The sequence below is a fragment of the Camelus dromedarius genome, chromosome 16, assembly GCF_036321535.1.
Source record: "Camelus dromedarius isolate mCamDro1 chromosome 16, mCamDro1.pat, whole genome shotgun sequence".
Lineage (NCBI taxonomy): Eukaryota > Metazoa > Chordata > Mammalia > Artiodactyla > Camelidae > Camelus > Camelus dromedarius.
Window position 1 is genome coordinate 8,495,717 of NC_087451.1, and position 18,957 is coordinate 8,514,673.

An 18,957-nucleotide genomic window follows, 5' to 3' on the forward strand; every position below is an offset into this window, starting at 1 on the left:
ATGTCTGCTAAGGATGCCGGGGGAGGGGCATGAGGGACACATGCCACATCTTTGCAGTCTTTGGTCTTGGAGCATATTGCTAATACAGAACTCTGCCAAGATGAATAGTAATAATGCAGATCGTACATTGGAATGATAAAATAAACAGTGGCAACCCCCCCAAAGTTCTTATGCAAGAATTAGTATTTAAGAATATTCTAAAGGAAAACTGATTTCCAATAGGCAAGTTTCTTCCTTTTTTTTTTTTTATTCATTTCTTTCCGGTCAGAGTTTCTTAATGACCCTAAATGATTGCCTGAACTTGGTGTAGGACATCCTATTAGGTTTTTCCAGGTAGGAGAGAATATAGATCATAACCTATGTATGAATACAATTTGTCATGTTCAACTTACCTTATTAATTGAAGGCTCAAGTTAAGTTGTGTCATCTCATTGGTAAAATAAGTGAAAAATAGAAAACACAAAAGAGAAAAATTTGAGGTTATTTTTTCTTACCTGCAATTTTATTTTGCAAGTAGAGTCTATGTTATATGACCCCAATGTAATTAGAAACTAGCAAGACTGAGGAAGGGAGCGCGGGGAGGGAGGGGTGGTTCCTGGATTGGAAATAAAAAGCTACTGCTTTTAACTTTTCCTAAACCCTTGGTAGAGTATTTTAGCTTCACTTTAGTAGATACTGTCAGGAGCCCTTCCTCTGAAGACCTCATTAATTTGGCTGCTTTGATTAATTTTGAATGAGTTAAGAAATGCCCACTGACAGACCGCTGAAGTCTGAAGCTCCCTTGCTGAGGTGTCAGGGCGATTTCCGTGCACCTAACTCCAGCTGGGAGAAGAAGGCAGGTAGGCTTCTCCCCGGCTTTGCGTTTATGAGAATCCTGAGCTTTTCATTCTTTTTTAAATTTTATTTTATTTTTTATTTTTAAATCAGTCTTTTTTTTTTCCTCCTTCCAGTTTTACTGATATGTAATTGACATAAAGCCCTGTATACTATTTTTGTGTTGGGGGTGGGGAGTAATTAGGTTTTATTTTTTTTAATGGAGGTATTGGGGCTTAAACACAGGACCTCGTGCTTGCTGTATCCTATCCCCCACTCCCCGGAGCATTTCATTCTTAACGAGACTATAACAAAGAGACCAACAGAGGACTTGAAGGAGGAAATACGAAGCTTTTTTAATATTTTGTCCCTAAACAGTTCTTAGCTATGAATAAATTGTAAGGGTATTGAAACCACTGGTTTGTATGTATGTGATACTATGTGATAACTGGTTTAGAATATCTGATAACTAGTACGGTGCCTGGTATGTACTGAATAAATATTTATCCAATGTGTGAATACTGTCATTGAGCAAGCAATTGGTGGGGGGAAAAAATACAGGCTTTCGTGTCAGACAGACCAGAGTTTTAATGCTTACGCCACACATTTTTGAGTGTGACCTCGATATAATCGATATTATTCCAATTGTCGGTACCCCCTTTCCTCAGCCAAAAACAAGGATAGTAGTTTACCTCTCCCAGGATTGTTTTGAGGATTGAATAAAATAACTCACCTAGCATAAAGTGAGTGCTTAACAGATGTTCCCCCCACTTCCCTGATTTTATTCTACTGCTGTTTGCCAGTGGAGAAGTTTTAAATGACAACATTTGCACAGCTGCAAATAGAAACCTGTAGCCCAAACCTCCACTTACGCCTGTCCCCAGCCAGCCCAAAGCCCTGTGACAGGAGCACAGAGGTGGCATTGCTCAGGAGCCTGCGACAGCTTGCTCTGGATTTTCTATAAATATCTACAAAGGGAAGGGGTGAAGTGATATGAAACACTGTATGAGCAGCTGTCAGTTAAACAAAAGGCCAGCCGGTTGGCGGAGGTTACTCTGAATGGCAGAGCCCACTGGACTGAATAAAATGTACAGATATGGACAGCAGACGTCCAACTCTTTTCTTCCCCCATTTAACCAATGACAGGTAGAACTGAGGCAGGGAGCATTTTTTCAGCATTTTGTTGGGATGATACAAGAAGATCCTCTGGGCTTGGGTGAAGTTCTTTGAAAATCCATTCCCTTTCTAGGGTTATACTTTTCTTTAGCCATATGGGGAATTCTCTCTGCCTCCATGAAACTTTATTTAAATTTGTCAACAAATACTTTTTCTAACACTTTTCCTTCCAAATTTGGTTGCAGTATTAGTCTGCTAGGACTTCCAAAATATCGCAGACTGGGTGCGCATGAACAGTAGAAATTAGTTTTTCTCACAGTTTTGGAAGCGAAAGGCCACGATCAAGACGCCATCAGGACTGGTTTCTTGTGAGGCCTCTCTTCCTCAGAGGTGGACAGCTACCTCCTCCCTGTGTTCTCACGCGGCCTCTTCTCTGTGCACACAAAGGCAGAAAGATCTGGCGTGTCTTCCCTTCTTCCAAGGACACCAGTCCCATTGGACCAGGGCCTCACCTCTGTGATCTCCTCTAACCCCAGTTACCTCCACAAAGTTCCTCTCTCCAAACACTGACACATTAGGGTCTGGGGCTTCAATGTAGACTTGAAGGGGATAAAGGCACAATTCAGTCCATAACAGTTGCTTCTCCCTTGAATTACTTTCCATAAGATCTCTAGCATCTTCTTTTTCTTCATCCAGTAATCTCCATTACAATGTAGCGTATACTCTTTCTTCTTACACGTTTGCCAAGTTTTAGGCAAATTGCGAGAATTAACACAAACCAGTGCCTTTTCATTTAGGCCCTAGTCTTTAGTGGAAGAAGTGGCTAAGAGGCAAGGGGCTGGTGAGCAGAATAATGGCTTCCCGAGGATGTCCGTATCCTAGTGCCCAGAACCTTTGAACATGTTAGCTTCCATGGCAAAGGGGCATTAAGGTTGCAGGTGGAATTAAGGTTGCAAATCAGCTGACTTTAAAATAAGGAGATGATCCTGTATTATTCATGTGGGTCCAATCTAATCACATGAGTCCTCAGCAGTGAAAGAGGGAGGCAGAAGGAGAGAGTCAGAGGAAGAGAGAGAAGACAATGGAAGCAGGGTCAAAGATTTGCTGTGTTGCTGGCTTTGAAGTTGGAGGCCACAAGTCGTGGAATGTCGGTGGCCTTAAAAGCTGGAAAAACAAGGAAACAGATTCTCCCCCGGAGCCTCCAGAAAGGAAGGTGGACTTGCCAACACCTTGATTTAGCCCAGGGAGAACCATGATGGACTTCTGGGCTACAGAACCTTAAGCCAGGAAATTAGCTTTGTTTAGAGCTACTATATTGGTGGTAATTTGTTACTGCACCAACAGAAAACAAACATAGGGAGTTAGAAGTGGAGGGGAGGGGAGTTATGATGGGCCTAGAATGTGTCAGGTAATAAACTAATGGATTTATAAAGAAGGGAGAGCATAGCTCAGCAGTAGAGTGCACGAGGTCCTGGGTTCAATCCCCAATACCTCCATTAAAAAAAAAAAACCAACAAAACAAATATTTTTAAAAAAGAAACCAGAGGATTTATATAGTTATCTCTTAACACTGTTGAGGCAGGTATATACATTTTCTAGATTGGGAAACAGACTCGGGCTTTGGGTACCTTCCCAGAGACATACAGGCAACCCAGGTAACCCATGAGCAGCATGGATTTCAGACCAGGTCTGCATAGTCTATAAAAAGAATAGTGACCCTGGTCTGCCTCTGAGCCCAGCCTCTGCTACCGTGTGACCTTGGACAGGGCACTGGGACGCTCTTCGCCTCAGTTTCTTCAATTGCCACACGATGTGAAAAGTACAAGACCGCAGGGGAGGCAGGCTTCACACACAAAAATTGTATTCATGCTAACTGAATAAAATGTTAATGAATTTTGTGGCGAATGTTTTAAAAATGCTTTAGACATACAATCTATGATTGTTGATTTAATCAGTCAACACATCTTTCATTATTTCATCTTGTAAAACTGAAGAAGCCCTTTTCAGGTGGTCATTTAATCCATCCCAGAGTCTCCATTATATCTTGTTGTTGAAATCATCCCAGATAACAAAGCTCCAGAGAGGAGTTTAACACAGTAAAATTCTCAGAGGTCCGATCTGGATCCAGATCTTGGCTCTAACACTCGTTTTATGACCTGGAGTAAGTTACTACATCTCTCTCAGTATTAGCTTTCTCATATATAAAGTGAGGGTGATCAACATAACAACTTTTTCTACTTTAAATTATAAACATATAATATAAATACGTAAATCAGAGTATAAATTTATAAAATATAATTATATATAAGACATAAATATAAAACAAGGTTCTAAACAACAGTTAAGCCCGTGTATTCACAAGGCCAAAGCAGCATCCAGTACACACATACCACACCTAATACTTACATATAACCGGTGTGTAAAGTTCGTGAGAGAAGTGTAAAGGTTGATGGCATATTTGGTTTTTATCCCATAATTTTTTTACTGGAGTGAAGGTCTCTATGTTAGAGCACTCACTCTCCAGTGGTTCCTGTCATTAGCATTGTGGAGTCAATAATACCGATAAAACACTGCAAGATTTATTAGAGATGATCTTATAAGGAACTCCTCAGTGTTCCTTCTGGCTTTGTGATTTTAAGATGTTCAGTTCTCTAATAATAATATATATATTTATATCTTTATATTTTTAGTGTAGTCAGTTTAACTTTGATAGAAAAATATTAGGATAAGCTTGAAATCACGTTTCGAATAATTTTAGTTTTTTTTAAGTCTTCAAATTTGGTTAAGTAAGAAAAATACATTTAGTCAGATGTTTATTAAACTTATTTTATTGGATAAATTAAGTGAAAGCCTTAAAACGTGTATTATAATTCTTACCATTTTAATAAGAATATTAAAAATTAAAGTAGATTCTATATTTCATGCACTTCCACTCTTAAGTGGGAATTTAATATGGAAATTTTGGCAACGGTCTTGCAGATGTGTTTCTAATTAAACTTAATTTCCATTCATCTATATTCTGACAGAGACTTTTGATTACTGACATATTTAAAGTAGCCTGAAAATATACGTTTATTGCCTGTTTTTTGTATTTTAGAAAGACAAGCTCTTTGGTTTGTAAAAGTTGTACGTATATTTACTGGGAAAGAAATAGTCATGGCTTCGTCTTGACACACTCTCTTCAAGTACGTTAGAGTGACACTAGCTGCCGTAGCAAATGCTGCCTCTCAGTGGCTTAACACTTACGTGCCAATCAATGCCGGAATCCTTGCTTGATGGGTGGCTTTTCTTTCTTCGGGTGGTGATTTTGAGACCCCAGCTCCTTCCAGCTCATGGCTCTGCATTGAACTATGAATGAGGAGAAGGAATAGAGAGGGAACTTCAGCTTCTTAAAAAACCCAGCCCGCAAGACACAAATGTCAGCTCTGTCCGCTTCCACTGGCAGGAGCTAGTCATGTGCTCCCATGAGGGTGAAGGGGAGCTGAGAACTGTTGTCTCTGCCTGGGAGCTGCCTCCTGGTCGCACCTCTACAGTGTGAAATGGACAACGCAGATTTCAGTGGACACTGCCAAAGCGAATATGAGAATATATAAACACACGAGCTATAAAATTCTATGAAATTGCTTATTAGTACCTAAAAGCCCAGTGTATAGGTACCAGTGTCAGTAGGACATGTTCTTAGAGGTCTTCTGCAAGTTTTTTATCCTCACCATCAAAAACAGCATCAGTATATTTAGTTATTTATTTTTATTGACGTATAATTGATTTACAATGTTGTGTTAGTTTCTGGTGTCCAGCACAGTATCAGTTTTTAAAAGTTACCCAAAGCTGTAGTCTGAAACTTGTAGAACAGTTTCTTTCTTTGAAAAAGTTACTGTATACCAGCTTTAGACTTGGAATGTTTGGGGCTCTGTACAATAATTGACAGCAGTCTAAGCCTGTGTATGTTATTTCAAAGAATGTATTTTTCATATTTTCCTATTTCTTTCAGGACTTTTCAGTGTTCATTTTTCACAAGTCTAGTGACATAGTAATTTTTCTAATATTACACATAAGTAGTACAGTACTGTAGCTTTAAGTTCTTAAAATATATCTAGGCCTAAAGCTTTTTTTATTAATTGGATTTTTTTTATTTCAAAAATATATCTGATGTATTTTTTTATAGACAGTGCCATAAATACAGAATAAAAATTAAATTTGTCTTCAAGACTGTAAAGATTTGAGTAAGATCCTGCTAATATTTGATCAGAGCCCTAATGGATTTCCAAATGCCTGTTTACAAAATGCTCAAGTGTCCTGTGGCATTTACAAAGTTCATTAATGAGAAGTGCTCATTTTGATTTTAGGGGCATATTTCCAAAATCATGTAAGAGGGAACTTTTTACAAATTGCTTGCAATTTTCTCTTACACATGTCTTGGAACGTATACTTTCTATTGTTAATCTATAGTCATTGTCATAACCAGTGTCTGACAAGATTACATGCTGCCTCACCAAGGTTTGGTGACTTTTTTTTGTAATTTTATTGACATGGTTCACTTTCTATTCTTGCCTTCTGATTTTTTTAACATTTTTTTATTGAGTTATAGTCATTTTACAATGTTGTGTCAAATTCCCGTGTAGAGCACAATTTTTCAGTTATACATGAACATACATACGTTCATTGTCACTTTTTTTTTTTTGCTGTGAGCTACCACAAGATCTTGTATATATTTCCCTGTGCTATACAGTATAATATTGTTTATCTATTCCACATTTTGAAATCCCAGTCTGTCCCTTCCCACCCCCAGCCCCCTTGGCAACAACAAGTTCATATTCTATGTCTATGAGTCTGTTTCTGTTTTGTATTTATGTGTTTTTTGTTTTGTTTTTTTAGATTCCACATATGAGTGATCTCATATGGTATTTTTCTTTCTCTTTCTGGCTTACTTCGCTTAGAATGACATTCTCCAGGGACATCCATGTTGCTGCAAATGGTGTTATGTTGTCAGGTTTTATGGCTGAATAGTATTCCATTGTATAAATATACCACTTCTTCTTTATCCAGTCATCTGTCGATGGAAATTTACATGTCTTTGATATTGTAAATAGGGCTGCTATGAACATTGGGGTGCAGGTGTCATCCTGAAGTAGGGTTCCTTCTGGATAGATGCCCAGGAGCGGGATTCCTGGGTCATATGGTAAGTCTATTCCTAGTCTTTTGAGGAATCTCCACAGTTTTCCACAGTGGCTGTACCAAACTGCATTCCCACCAGCAGTGTAAGAGGGTTCCCTTTTCTCCACAGCCTCTCCAGAATTTGTCATTTGTGGACTTTTGAATGATGGCCATTCTGACTGTTGTGAGGTGATACCTCATTGTAGTTTTGGTTTGCATTTCTCTGATAATTAGTGATACTGAGCATTTTTTCATGTGCCTATTGATCATTTGTATTTCTTCCTTGGAGAATTGCTTGTTTAGGTCTTTTACCCATTTTTGGATTGGGTTGTTTATTTTTTTCTTATTATGTCGTATGACCTGCTTATATATTCTGGAGATCAAGCCTTTGTCGGTTTCATCATTTGCAAAAATTTTCTCCCATTCCATAGGTTGTCTTTTTGTTTTAGTTATGGTTTCCTTTGCTGTGCAGAAGCTTGTAAGTTTAATTAGGTCCCATTTATTTATTCTTGCTTTTATTTCTATTGCTTGGGTAGACTGCCCTAGGACAGCATTTTTGAGATGTATGTCAGATAATGTTTTGCCTATATTTTCTTCTAGGAGGTTTATTGTATCTTGTCTTATGTTTAAGCCTTTGATCCATTTTGAGTTTATTTTTTGTGTATGGTGTAAGGGAGTCTTCTAGCTCCACTGATTTACATGCTGCTGTCCAGTTTTCCTAACATCATTTGCTGAAGAGATTGTCTTTATTCCATTGTATATTCTTGCCTCCTTTGTCTAAGATTAGTTGACCAAAAGTTTGTGGGTTCATTTCTGGACTGTCTATTCTGTTCCATTGATCTATATGTCTGTTTTTGTACCAATACCATGCTGTCTTGATGACTGTAGCTCTGTAGTATTGTCTGAAGTCTGGGAGAGTTATTCCTCCAGCCTCTTTCTTTTTCTTCAGTAATGCTTTGGCAATTCTAGGTCTTTGATGGTTTTTATTATGATTTGTTCTAGTTCTGTGAAATATGTCCTGGGTAATTTGATAGTGATTGCATTAAATTTTAGATTGCCTTGGGCATTGTGACCATTTTAACAATATTGATTCTTCCAATCCAGGAGCATGGGATATCTTTCCATTTTTTAAAGTTTTCTTTAATTTCCTTCATCAATAGTTTATAGTTTTCTGTGTATAATTCTTTCACCTCTTTGATTAGATTTATTCCTATGTATTTTATTACTTTGGGTGCTATTTTAAAGGGGATTGTTTCTTTACTTTCTTTTTCTGTTGATTCATTGTTAGTGTAAAGAAATGCAACTGATTTTTGAACATTAATCTTGTAACCTACTACCTTGCTGAATTCTTCGATCAGCTCTAGTAGTTTTTGTGTGGACCTTTTAGGGTTTTCTATATATAGTAACATGTTGTCGCTTGCCTTCTGATTTTTTTCAATTGGTAATTTTTTTAATTAAATCTTTATTTTCATTGCTACTTGCAGTTTATGGCCAGCTGTAAAATTTTCCAGTGATTCCAGGATACTGGTGGCAGAAACAGTTTGGATTAACATATTTACTTATTTGTCTTTATTTTCTGATTCATATGAATACATGTACATAAGATTATTCAGCACCCTCCCCCAAAAAAGGAAAAGTGTGAGTTAATTACTTTGACTTCTTATTCTTCAGCTTTATCCTAAATGGATAAAATAATACATGCAACCTTGCTAAATTCACAATGACATATAAATAGTAACATCTACAGTGGAAGATTAACAAAAGAACTTTCACCATCACAGACTGTTACAAGAATGAATTTCTACAAAACTGGTGTACTTTTTCTCTTTAAACCACTCTTCTCTTAACAGGCTGTCCTAAATTTTTATTTTGAAAGAAAGCATTTTGCATGTTAGGAGGTAAGAAACATAAGGAGGGTAATTATAATGGGACTTAAATAATTCACTTACATTTCTTTGCCAGTAAAATAAAGCATGTTCTGTTAGGGTTTTTTATAAGCTCTAAACTATGTCTTTCAAATTACTAATATTATAAAAGAAAAAAAAAACACACCACTGTCATCTCCTCTGCTCCAGTGTTACTGTTTTCCAGCAGCAGATTTGGCAATCATTCAGAAGCAAGTAGTATTAGGTCTGTTAGATTTTCAAACATACCTGAACTGCTGTCGATTGCTCCCCAAATCAGGTCAGATGCATTCTCTGCAGGAACATTTGCCAGAGGTACTGTATGTTCAAATGGAAGATTTGCATGTTTCGTAGTCAGTCTCATTTATTTTCCAGACTTCTAAATTTTTCATGCTAAGTAGCAGCATTTCACTTTATGAACCACGGGGTCTTTATTAATTAAACAGAATCAACAGGGCTGATTTATTCTCTCTCTTCTCAGTTGAATTACCAAGCACACAAAATCAGAGAGGAAATATTTCTAATACTAGAATGTTCTCCAAGCCAGTAAATCTGGGATTATCTCATCATACCGATTATGTCAAAGCTCTTTAGTCACAATGCTCACTGGGACATAAAATTGAATGGTCCACACACACATGGCCCCATTCCAGCATCATAGGAAGAGTTCCAAGTTTTTATTACAATATTCAGAAAGCCCTAATTATAAAAAAAAAAAAAAACTAGCCATGATCATTTATTGAATATACGTGCTCTTTGCCAGGCACTTCACACACATTACCTGAGTTTTAGAAGCATGGGTTCTGAATGTTTCTACAGAAGACCCAGGTGTGAACTGTGTACTGGAAGCCTAGAACATTATCCCTCTGTTGCTAGTGAACGTATTTGCATGTTTGGTGCTAAGGTGTGTATTTTTGAAACATGTACAGGAAAATGTACTATGAGCAAAAGATTAATCAATTAATATTTTATGGTATTCTTTTGTATTTGAAGATAGATCAGATGTTGATTTTTTTTTTATTAAAAAGTGTTTAATGAAGGTTCCTGTCAAGGATGACTTTCTGGTGGAACTTTCTAATATTCCTTGTTCAGCACCTGTAACTACATTTTTTTTCTGAAACATGGTTCTTTTGCTTATTTTATGTCATCAATTCAGTGGAATGTCCATATATGGGCAGTTATAATATTTGAAGTATTAGAATATTTTTTTAAGTCAAATAAGAAGAATGCACCCAAACTTATCCCCCAGTTCAGTGTTTCTGTTTTTCTTCCTTTCCACCCTCCCAAATTAAGACACAATACTTACAACAATTTAAATTAAAGTCTCTTCTTTGGGCTAACACATTATAAATGTGCTGATAAACATTAAAGTAAATATGCCAAAATGTTAAAATTAGCCAAATTGTCCCATCAAACTTTTTCCTTTTAAAACAGGTACTTGGTACAGGATGGCGTGTCCTCATTTCCCCTTGCAGTGGTATTCTGGCCCTCTCACGTTACACTCACTGGTGATTCTTTAAAACCACTTTCAATTTAGGCAGCTTTCCAGTTTTAAAAAGGGCCTGGAAATGAAGCTAACCTGTGCAGAATCAAATGCTTTAGTCAGTTTAGCCTCCATAATAAGAAATTCCATTAAACCATTTTAAAGAGATAATAGTAACGTGGATTACTGTCAAGAGAATAATGATTCTCTGTGTCACTTCACTGCACTATGAGGCTTTGAAACAATAAAGATATCTGGATCTTGCCACCTCCACCTAGATTCTTAAACAGCTTAAGCGCTTTTACCCTATCGTGAAACTCTTAAGTGATCTTCCTTGATGGAAAGCTGCATTTTTTCACATTTAAACAAAGGAATTGAACAATTTGTTTTGGAGGCTATGGATAGAATTTAGACTACAGGACTGAAAACAGACCAAATCCAGCAATGACAGGGAAATTGACCGTTTGTACTAAATCCAACCTTTTCCGTTATTGTCATCAACAACCGATAAAGTAAGTGCCTTTTTTGTGGTAGACCCCAAATTGTGCTCTGTGGAGCACTAGCCCTGTGTGTGCTAACCGGGGCGTGTTAGTCTGAGTAATGTTGCAAACTCTTGGAGAGTTGTAAAGCACATTAGTATGTTTAAGGCTCTGGGAAATCCTACAATAAAGGAACCTACTTAACTCTGTTTAAACTAGTGCATCTCAAACCTATTTGACCATAGAATTCTCTTCGTTACATAATATGTATTAAAAACCCTTGTAACACACTTTGGAAATGTTATCCTGTAAGGTGGGAGATACTTTCAGATCCACAATCTTATTTGAGCCTCGTAAGTCCAGCCCTCAGATAGACTTGATCTAAGACACCATGCTGCTACGAGGTTGAGTTTGGGTAGGATGGAGGCAAGGGAAACTGATCTAGGATGGATAGGGCTGTGGGGTGGACCAGGGCTAGAAAGAGGATCCAAGAAGAAGAAATAAGTCATCTTATTCTAGAAGCTGTCTGTCCAACACTCAGGACCTGGGCAGGTGGTAGTGGGTTTACGAGATTCATCCAGCTGAAGGCTGGCAGTTGGATACTAGGTCTAAGAACCAGCCTCCCATCCACCAGGTAGGGGCACATTTTGTGACATTTCACCATGCCCTGACTTGCCCTGTATCTTTGTACATCCGTCCTTACCTCTGCTTGGGTGCATCTGCTTTTCCCTGAGATGCCTCGTCATTTGTTCTGAGTACATGTTAGGCACCGTAAATTCAGACATAAGAACATAGTTCCTGTCCTTAAGGAGCTTCATATGCAGTAAGAAGGCCTAAAACTAAGCAGGCATTTACAATACAGTCTGGTGATGTGCACAGGGTGGAGGAATCTTTAAAGGAGATTTGGTTCTTTAGAATTAGTATGAGTTAGCTGGATAAACAAGACGGGAAGGAGGAAGACTGTAGCAGAAAAGAAAGTACTGTTGAGGCAGGGGGAAAAAAACAGTATTTCACACTATAGAGTATGTATTTGATCCAGAAGGCATTGGCTGGCGCTGAATTTTTAGCAGGTGAGCAGCAGTGTACGATCTGTCATTTGGAAGGATCTCTCAGCTGGAGTGGAGAATTCATTAGAAGACTAGAACAGAGGCAGAGAGACAAGCAGTTTCAGTGGCCCAGGCATTGGGAAGGGAGAGGGAGGAAAAGATCCCAGAGCTGATGCAGTGGGGCAGCCACAGGACTTGCCGACAGGTCAGGAAGAGCAAGGGGTCCAAGGTGACGCATCCTCCTACATTCTTTTTCACCGAAGAAGAAAGAAAGAAACGGGTTTTCCTGAACCTTAAAACACACCTAAGAGTTTGAAAAAGTATCGGACCCAGTTCCAGCTGCTTCCTACTTCAAGGGACGGCAGTAGGGTGGCAGCAGTGTCGCTGGGATCATGACTTGCACGGTGGGTAGGACAGTCTTCCAGATCGTAACTGCCTTCCTTCTTCTTCTCAAGTCACGTCACACAGACCACTTCCTGGATGCATCCCGTGATGAGCACGCTGAACCTGTCCTGCTTGGAGGAGCATGAAGAGGACTGCTCTGGAGAGCTTCCTGACCAGAAGAGCTGATGGTTTTCTGTGGGGAGCGGAGGCTCCGTGGTCCCCTGGTGTCCCCGTCTGCGTAGATGACCCTGGGACACAGCATCTAAGTAGGAATAAAACACACACAACCAAACGAAGTTGCAAAATGGAAACTCCGGACTTAGGCTGTTTTTGTAAAACATTTTGATATAACTATGCATTTACAAAACTGACTTCCAGTATAGAAGTTCTTTAAGAATAATCTCATGTTTTTTGAAATCATATGTAGATTTTATAATATGTATAGTTTTTTCATGTGTAATTAGATCTTTGTAATTTTATATATAATTCTGTGTAGAATATCAGATATGATGGTTTTTGTCATTGAGACATAAGGAAAAATTATGTGAACATAGTGAAACATTTCATTTACTTGATAATTTGCTAACCTTTTATATGCGTATCTTAGGAAAGTGATTTATAAATGCAGGCTTTTTGGGGGGTGGTTCTTAAGGATCACATTTAGGCAACTATCTCACAGGCCACTGAACATTGCTTACATCTTGATGGGGCTTTCTAATTTACGAAATGCTTTTCAGACCCTGTTTTATTTAAACCAAACGGCATGCCTGTGAAGCAGGGCCAGTGGGTGTTTCTCAGTTAGGGAAATAGCGGTTCAGAGGAATGAAGCACCCTATCCCGGAGCTGAAGCTGACACCCACGTCTTCCGACTGATTCCGTGTCCTGGTCCAGTTCCCTTTGCCCGGCACCCTGCTGCCCCTGCAGAGTCAGGTCACCCGACAGGCAGCGCCCTGTGGCTCTGTTGATGCAGCTGAGCTCTGCAGCTGTGCGCTCAGGGGACCACAGAGGCCCGGGGGACCCCCCTTCAGTCAGACGTGGCCCCCACCTAACCCCACGATTCTCCTCTAAACCCTTCCCCCTACTTCACTCCCCAAACACTCACCAAGCAGGGGCATGGCTTTGTGATATCATTTCAACAGGCTTCTTTCAGCAGCTTACGTTTTTCTAAAGCGAAGGGACTGCCTCCCATCAGGGATTTGTCCTTGCCAGAGGGAGCATTTGAGGAGAGGAGAGGAGGGGCATCTCTGCTATCAAAAGACACATCCTTGAACTCCTCTGCCGAGCATTCAAGACTGACCTCCTCATTGCTAATGTCACCCTCCAGACTGATTATGCTTTTGATCTTATTTTATTGTATCATAAGGATGCTTCAGGACAGTTTCTGGAAGGGGTGAGCCATTAACCTGGAGTGCTAAAGATATTCTCCCAGTTTAATGATTTAAACCTGGGGCTGGGAAATGGGTGGGTGGAGTGGGGAGGAAGTCATTTTAAATGCCCTGAGCATTAAGTACAAGTGAATACTAAAAAGGAACTTATTTATATCCACTATTATATTGTTAGGTAATATACTTAGGAAGAAAGTGAGCAAGAATCATTAATTAATCAGAATGCTCTGTTGCCATACCATGCCTGGTAGCACAGAGAAGCTACTGTCTGTCATTCTGGCCTCTTCCAGTCTCTTGTCCCTTCTCCCCACCACCACAGCCATCACTCTTCCTCCTCCCCTCTCTCCTCCCCCTTCCCCCATCTCCTTCTCTCTGCCTCTCTCCCTCCCCATCTCTGAAATACAGGTAGGAAAAAGGAACTCAGAGCCTTGAGGATTGCCCAATTCCATGATTTTCAAACCTCCTTTGGTGAAAAAGACTCATTTTTCAAATGAATTCTTAGGGCAGAATCTCAAAATATGTAGCAGATTTTCTTTTTAATATCACTGTTCTGCTTAAAGCAAGATGGAGGCCTGGAGCCTAATTAAAGCAGCCCCCAGCACTGCTGTGCAAACCTGGGGCTCCTTGGAACAGAATGTCAGAATCGTCAGTTGTAACCATTTTATAGATGCATAAACTGAGATCCTAAGAGTTCACGTAGTGAGTTAGTGACCAGGTCAAAATTAGACCCAGATTCTAAGTCTCCCAGTCTGCTAAATTTCATATGGTATATTATATAGGTCTATAGTGTAAGTATATGTATACATTGTACCACACATTCCTGAATACATGCAGAATTTGTAATTTATGTCTTGAATAATAACATAAAGTCAAATCCAGGATGACAGGTAGTCATTAGCCCTGAGAACAGTCTCAGACTGTCTGGAGAAGACTTGTGTCTCACCTGACAGCTATTTGGATATGAGGAAGCTTCAGGGAGACACGTTTTGAGAGAACACCCTGGGGGAGCTCTTCCCTTGTGACCCCCAGAGGTAAGCCAGATTCTCAAACACCTGAGGTTACTTTTATAAGTTAGTATCTGTAATTGTGAAAGTACAGACCTTTTTGTTGTTGCCAAATTAATGGTGTGAAATGTCCCCCCCCCCTTGCTGGGAGTGTTTTTGTTTCCAGTGAGGAAAGCCCAGGAGATGCTAGAGTCGCTTGGCCTCAGGGACCTCAGGACGCACTTCATGGCCAGACACCTCGTGTGTTAACTTTGCTCTTTTGTGCCCCTTTCCTCCCTGCTTCCTGATGGAAGAGGCCTATAAAAATTGTAATGGTAATATTTATTGGGCATTTTGTGCCGTCCATTTTGAGGGGCAATTTGCATGTATTATCTCATTATCTTCTCAAAAACAACCCCACAAGGTAGAAACTATGATCATCCCCATTTTGTAAAGAAGTTTCGGATTGAAGAGAGTTTCTAGCCTTTGCCTCGGGGTCGCACAGCACCTACATGTGGAAGCTGGGGCTCAAGGCAGGTCTCAGAGCCCGTTTCTTCGACACCACTGTGCAGAGCCACGTAGAACCAGGGTGTGTGACCCCGGCAGCAGAGCTGGATCCTGGGGTCTCAATTTTACAAAAAAGGCAATTCCAGCTCGGTGCAATAAGGCATCTTCCAGTAGCTGAACACATCGGGAAAGAATTCCCCGGGAAGCAGGGGAGGCACTGTCCCAGGAAGTGTTCAGGCAGCCTGAACTCATGACAGGAATGTCACTGGGGAGGTTCAGGGTCTGAACTGGCCGGACCATTTGAGCACTGTCTGAAATTTCTTCCTCTTTATGCGTCCGAGACCCCTGAACCAACAGATAAATGCCCCAAGAGACACTCAAAGAAAATATGGTGGGGACTCATTAAGAATCCTTATTAATGCAAGTAGAACCCCCAAATTATTTTAGGGTGAGATAGCATTTAGATAGCCTATCTTTCTTGAAGTCAGCCCTTTGATGTGGTCATTGTAAACTCGTCTCCATTGACCCACTGACACTGATTTTAGAGTTAGAAACTGTCAATGTTCTTAGGTGCTTGCTTCCATCTTGATATGCTTTACCAAAGTGACCGGGGGCAGCCTTCCTTACTTCTTTATTCTCAGAATATTGACTGGGCACCAACTATGTGCCAAGCACGGCGCTAGGCCCGGTGGTGAAGCAGGGCATTAGCTAACCATTCCCTGGGGTCTGCTTACTGCTGGTTAGAAAGTTAAAAGCTTCCCAGATGGCCAGAATTGAATAGCTTCTCTTTAATTTTTGAATTTTAGAAATAATCCATTTCCGTTAAAAAAAATCAAGTAGTACAGAACTGAACATAAAGCTAAAACATAGCCCATCTCACTTTCCAGAGGTAGCCATCACTAATATTTTGATGAGTGTTTTTACTCAAAGGAAATCACACTGTGAACCATCTTTCGTTTGACTTACTATGGTCATTTTTTTTTCATGGCAATAGATAATATTGTATTTCAAATGTCAGTATAAAATATCCGTTCCAGATAACTCATAATTCCTGTAGCCAGCAAGCTATCAATGAAGAGGCTGTTTTAAGTTATCTTCTGTTACTAACAATGCCACAGTGAACATTCTCATAGTCATTCAATGCTTTTCCTCACATATCTATGCACTCTTGTGTCAGTAGGTCTGTAATGGAAATCTATTCCTAAAAGTAAATCATGACACCGAAGTTATGTTCTTTTTAATTTTGGTAGATGTTCATAAATCCTCCTCCATAAAAATAAGACTGATTTACACTACCACCAGTAGTGTAAGAGAGCTTTTTTCCCCCTATGTATTATAGGACTTGTTTTAGTCCAAAGATTGCCAATAACTTTTCTGAATTTTTTTTGTCCTTAGAAGAATAATTCTTTCCATCCCTGTATCCGTTCATCATTAGTTATTAGTTGTCCTTAGCAGGGACTAGTTCACGGTGTGTCAAACACATCAGGACCGTCATCTTTTTATTTGAAAGTATTGACCTTTCCTACTCTGTATATAATGGTGGTGAGGACTGACTTTTAAATGAGCTAACTTGGGTGAGAGGCCTTGCTGAAGTGCAAAGCACAATACAAAAGCACTCTGAGCCTTGGCTTTCCCATCTGAACGGAGAGGATAGTAACCCCCTGACTCTTCCCAGATCAGTTCAGCTCAGCAGCCATGCTGGAGCACCTGCCTGATGCCAGACAACACGCAGGGTCTGGAAGACACCCCTCCGAATAGCTCTGAGTCCCAAATAGGAAGCTCACAATCTAAAAGCTTTTTTCCTGTCTTTTCTTTTTTCTCAAAAACCTTTTATTTTTTCCTTAAAGGAGTAAGAAGCTAGGATTTTGTTTAATAAAAAAAAAAAAAAACCCTAAAGAGAAGCCCTTTCTCACTCTCTTAAATTTGAATAATTCCAAAATAATAACAGCACCCCTTGACTAGAAATGAAAGGAGAGGCACATACTGCGTGAAGGGCCTCTCCAATAATAAATGCTAAGCAGCTGGAAAAATACGGAGTCAAATGATACTTTCACAAAGTGTTTGCAAAATTAGAAAATATTGTCCTTTTTCGAGGGGAAAATGGACATTTTTATTTTCTCTGTTAAGTAAAACGCAGCTATTTCGAAGGTCAACAAACTTGAATTTTGCAATATACCGAACAAAAAGAACTAAGCTAACATTAAAACCACTTGTATACTCTGTCGCATAGAAATTTTGAGAGGATGAGAAGAACTTGAAATAGAATACGCCTGTGGAACTTCACTTTGGAAATAAAAAACCCAAGATGTTTTAACCAAAGCTCACATGTAATATCATTGTGCCTGCGTGACGATTATGTAAACATTAAATGCAATTTTGTACGTATTTTCTTCATATGACTTTTTTTACATCTAACTAATACTATTTTTAAGTGTGAATTGCATTCTCAGGGTACAAGGGGTGGTTGGAAGGAAAAGGCAGCAGATGAATAGCTCTGACCCCTGCCCATTCCTGTTCCCCCATCACCAACTTATGGCTGTGTTTATTTCTTTTATATTGTTTATCAGCTTGTAACGATCTTTTTGTTTATTGTCTTAAGAAAGGGAGTCAGCTCCATGATGGTGGGAATTTGTCTGTTCACCCCTGTAGGAAGGACCTAGCACCATGGAGGAGGGTCTAACCCAGTGCCTGTCACCTAGTAGGTGTTCAGTATATCCTTGCCAAATTGAATGTGTAATACGCTGTCCCTGACTTAGGTCCCAGTTTAACTCTCATGCCCTTCTATTCCCTTATTCCCTTAAAGACATACTGAGTGCTACCAGATGGCAGACACTTCACAAAGTCCTAGGGATACAATGCAGAGCAGCTGTGGTCCTGTGTGATTTGTGTCTCATGCAAAGGACATTCAGCTGAAATTAAAGCTTTTTTCTGTTCATTTTCTTCCTCCGCCTTCTCTATCCTGTATCTGAACTTCTAGACCATTTCATGTTCATTGCCTCAAGAAAGGTGTGTGACATCAGAAAGCAGAGGAACGCATGCTCTTTTGAGTTCCAAAAGTCTGGCTCCTTAGGGAACTAGAAAAGGATTCATGATTTAGATGAGAGATTTGAGAGCACAGATGAAGAAGAGCAGGGCTTCCCTCCTCCCTGTGTAGGAAATCATTCCCCTGGCTGTGGGAGGGGAGGAGAAGCAAAAACATTGGTGCAGCTCAGAGAAAGGGGCCAGACCCCACCTCCTGGGCTAGCTTCCTGGGAGCAGCAAAACCCCAATTTTATGTTTTAGTTTTGAGAGCAGAGGACCCTGCCTCTTTGTACCCTAGGATTGAAATGATTGCACTGTATGTATAGGCAGACGGGGCCTTGGACAATGTCGGTGAGCATCCTCTGGCACAGTGTGGTCCAGACTGGAAGATAAGATTGAATTCCATGGACCTAAAAGGATCACAGGAGTAACAGGAAGACCCACTGGACCTAAGGGGGGATTTTTTTCCACTCAATCCACATGGCCTCTCCATAAGACCCAGTTTGGGACAATGACATCAGACCATCCAAACCCAGAGTGCCCTGGCACTAGATAAGCCTCCCAGGGTTTACCAATGACTCCAAAGAATGGAGGGAACCCCAAGGTGACTGAAATTAGTACTGGTCGTGATCATTTACTCCCTAACCCTGGTGTTTCCCTCATGGAGGGAGCTCCTTCCGAG

At 39.9% G+C, this 18,957-nt stretch overlaps 1 protein-coding gene across 3 annotated transcripts in view; it reads left to right on the top strand.

The window, feature by feature from the left end:
- The window catches only part of STXBP4 (syntaxin binding protein 4), a 167,106-nt gene extending 149,467 nt beyond the window's left edge, over positions 1 to 17,639 (top strand). For all 3 annotated transcript variants that reach the window (XM_064494946.1, XM_010990369.3, XM_064494948.1), the window contains one exon: positions 12,451 to 17,639. In XM_064494946.1, the coding sequence (XP_064351016.1) occupies positions 12,451 to 12,565 (115 nt within the window). In that variant the 3' untranslated portion in view covers positions 12,566 to 17,639. The remainder of the gene's footprint in view (positions 1 to 12,450) is intronic.
- Positions 17,640 to 18,957: the final 1,318 nt, after the last annotated feature.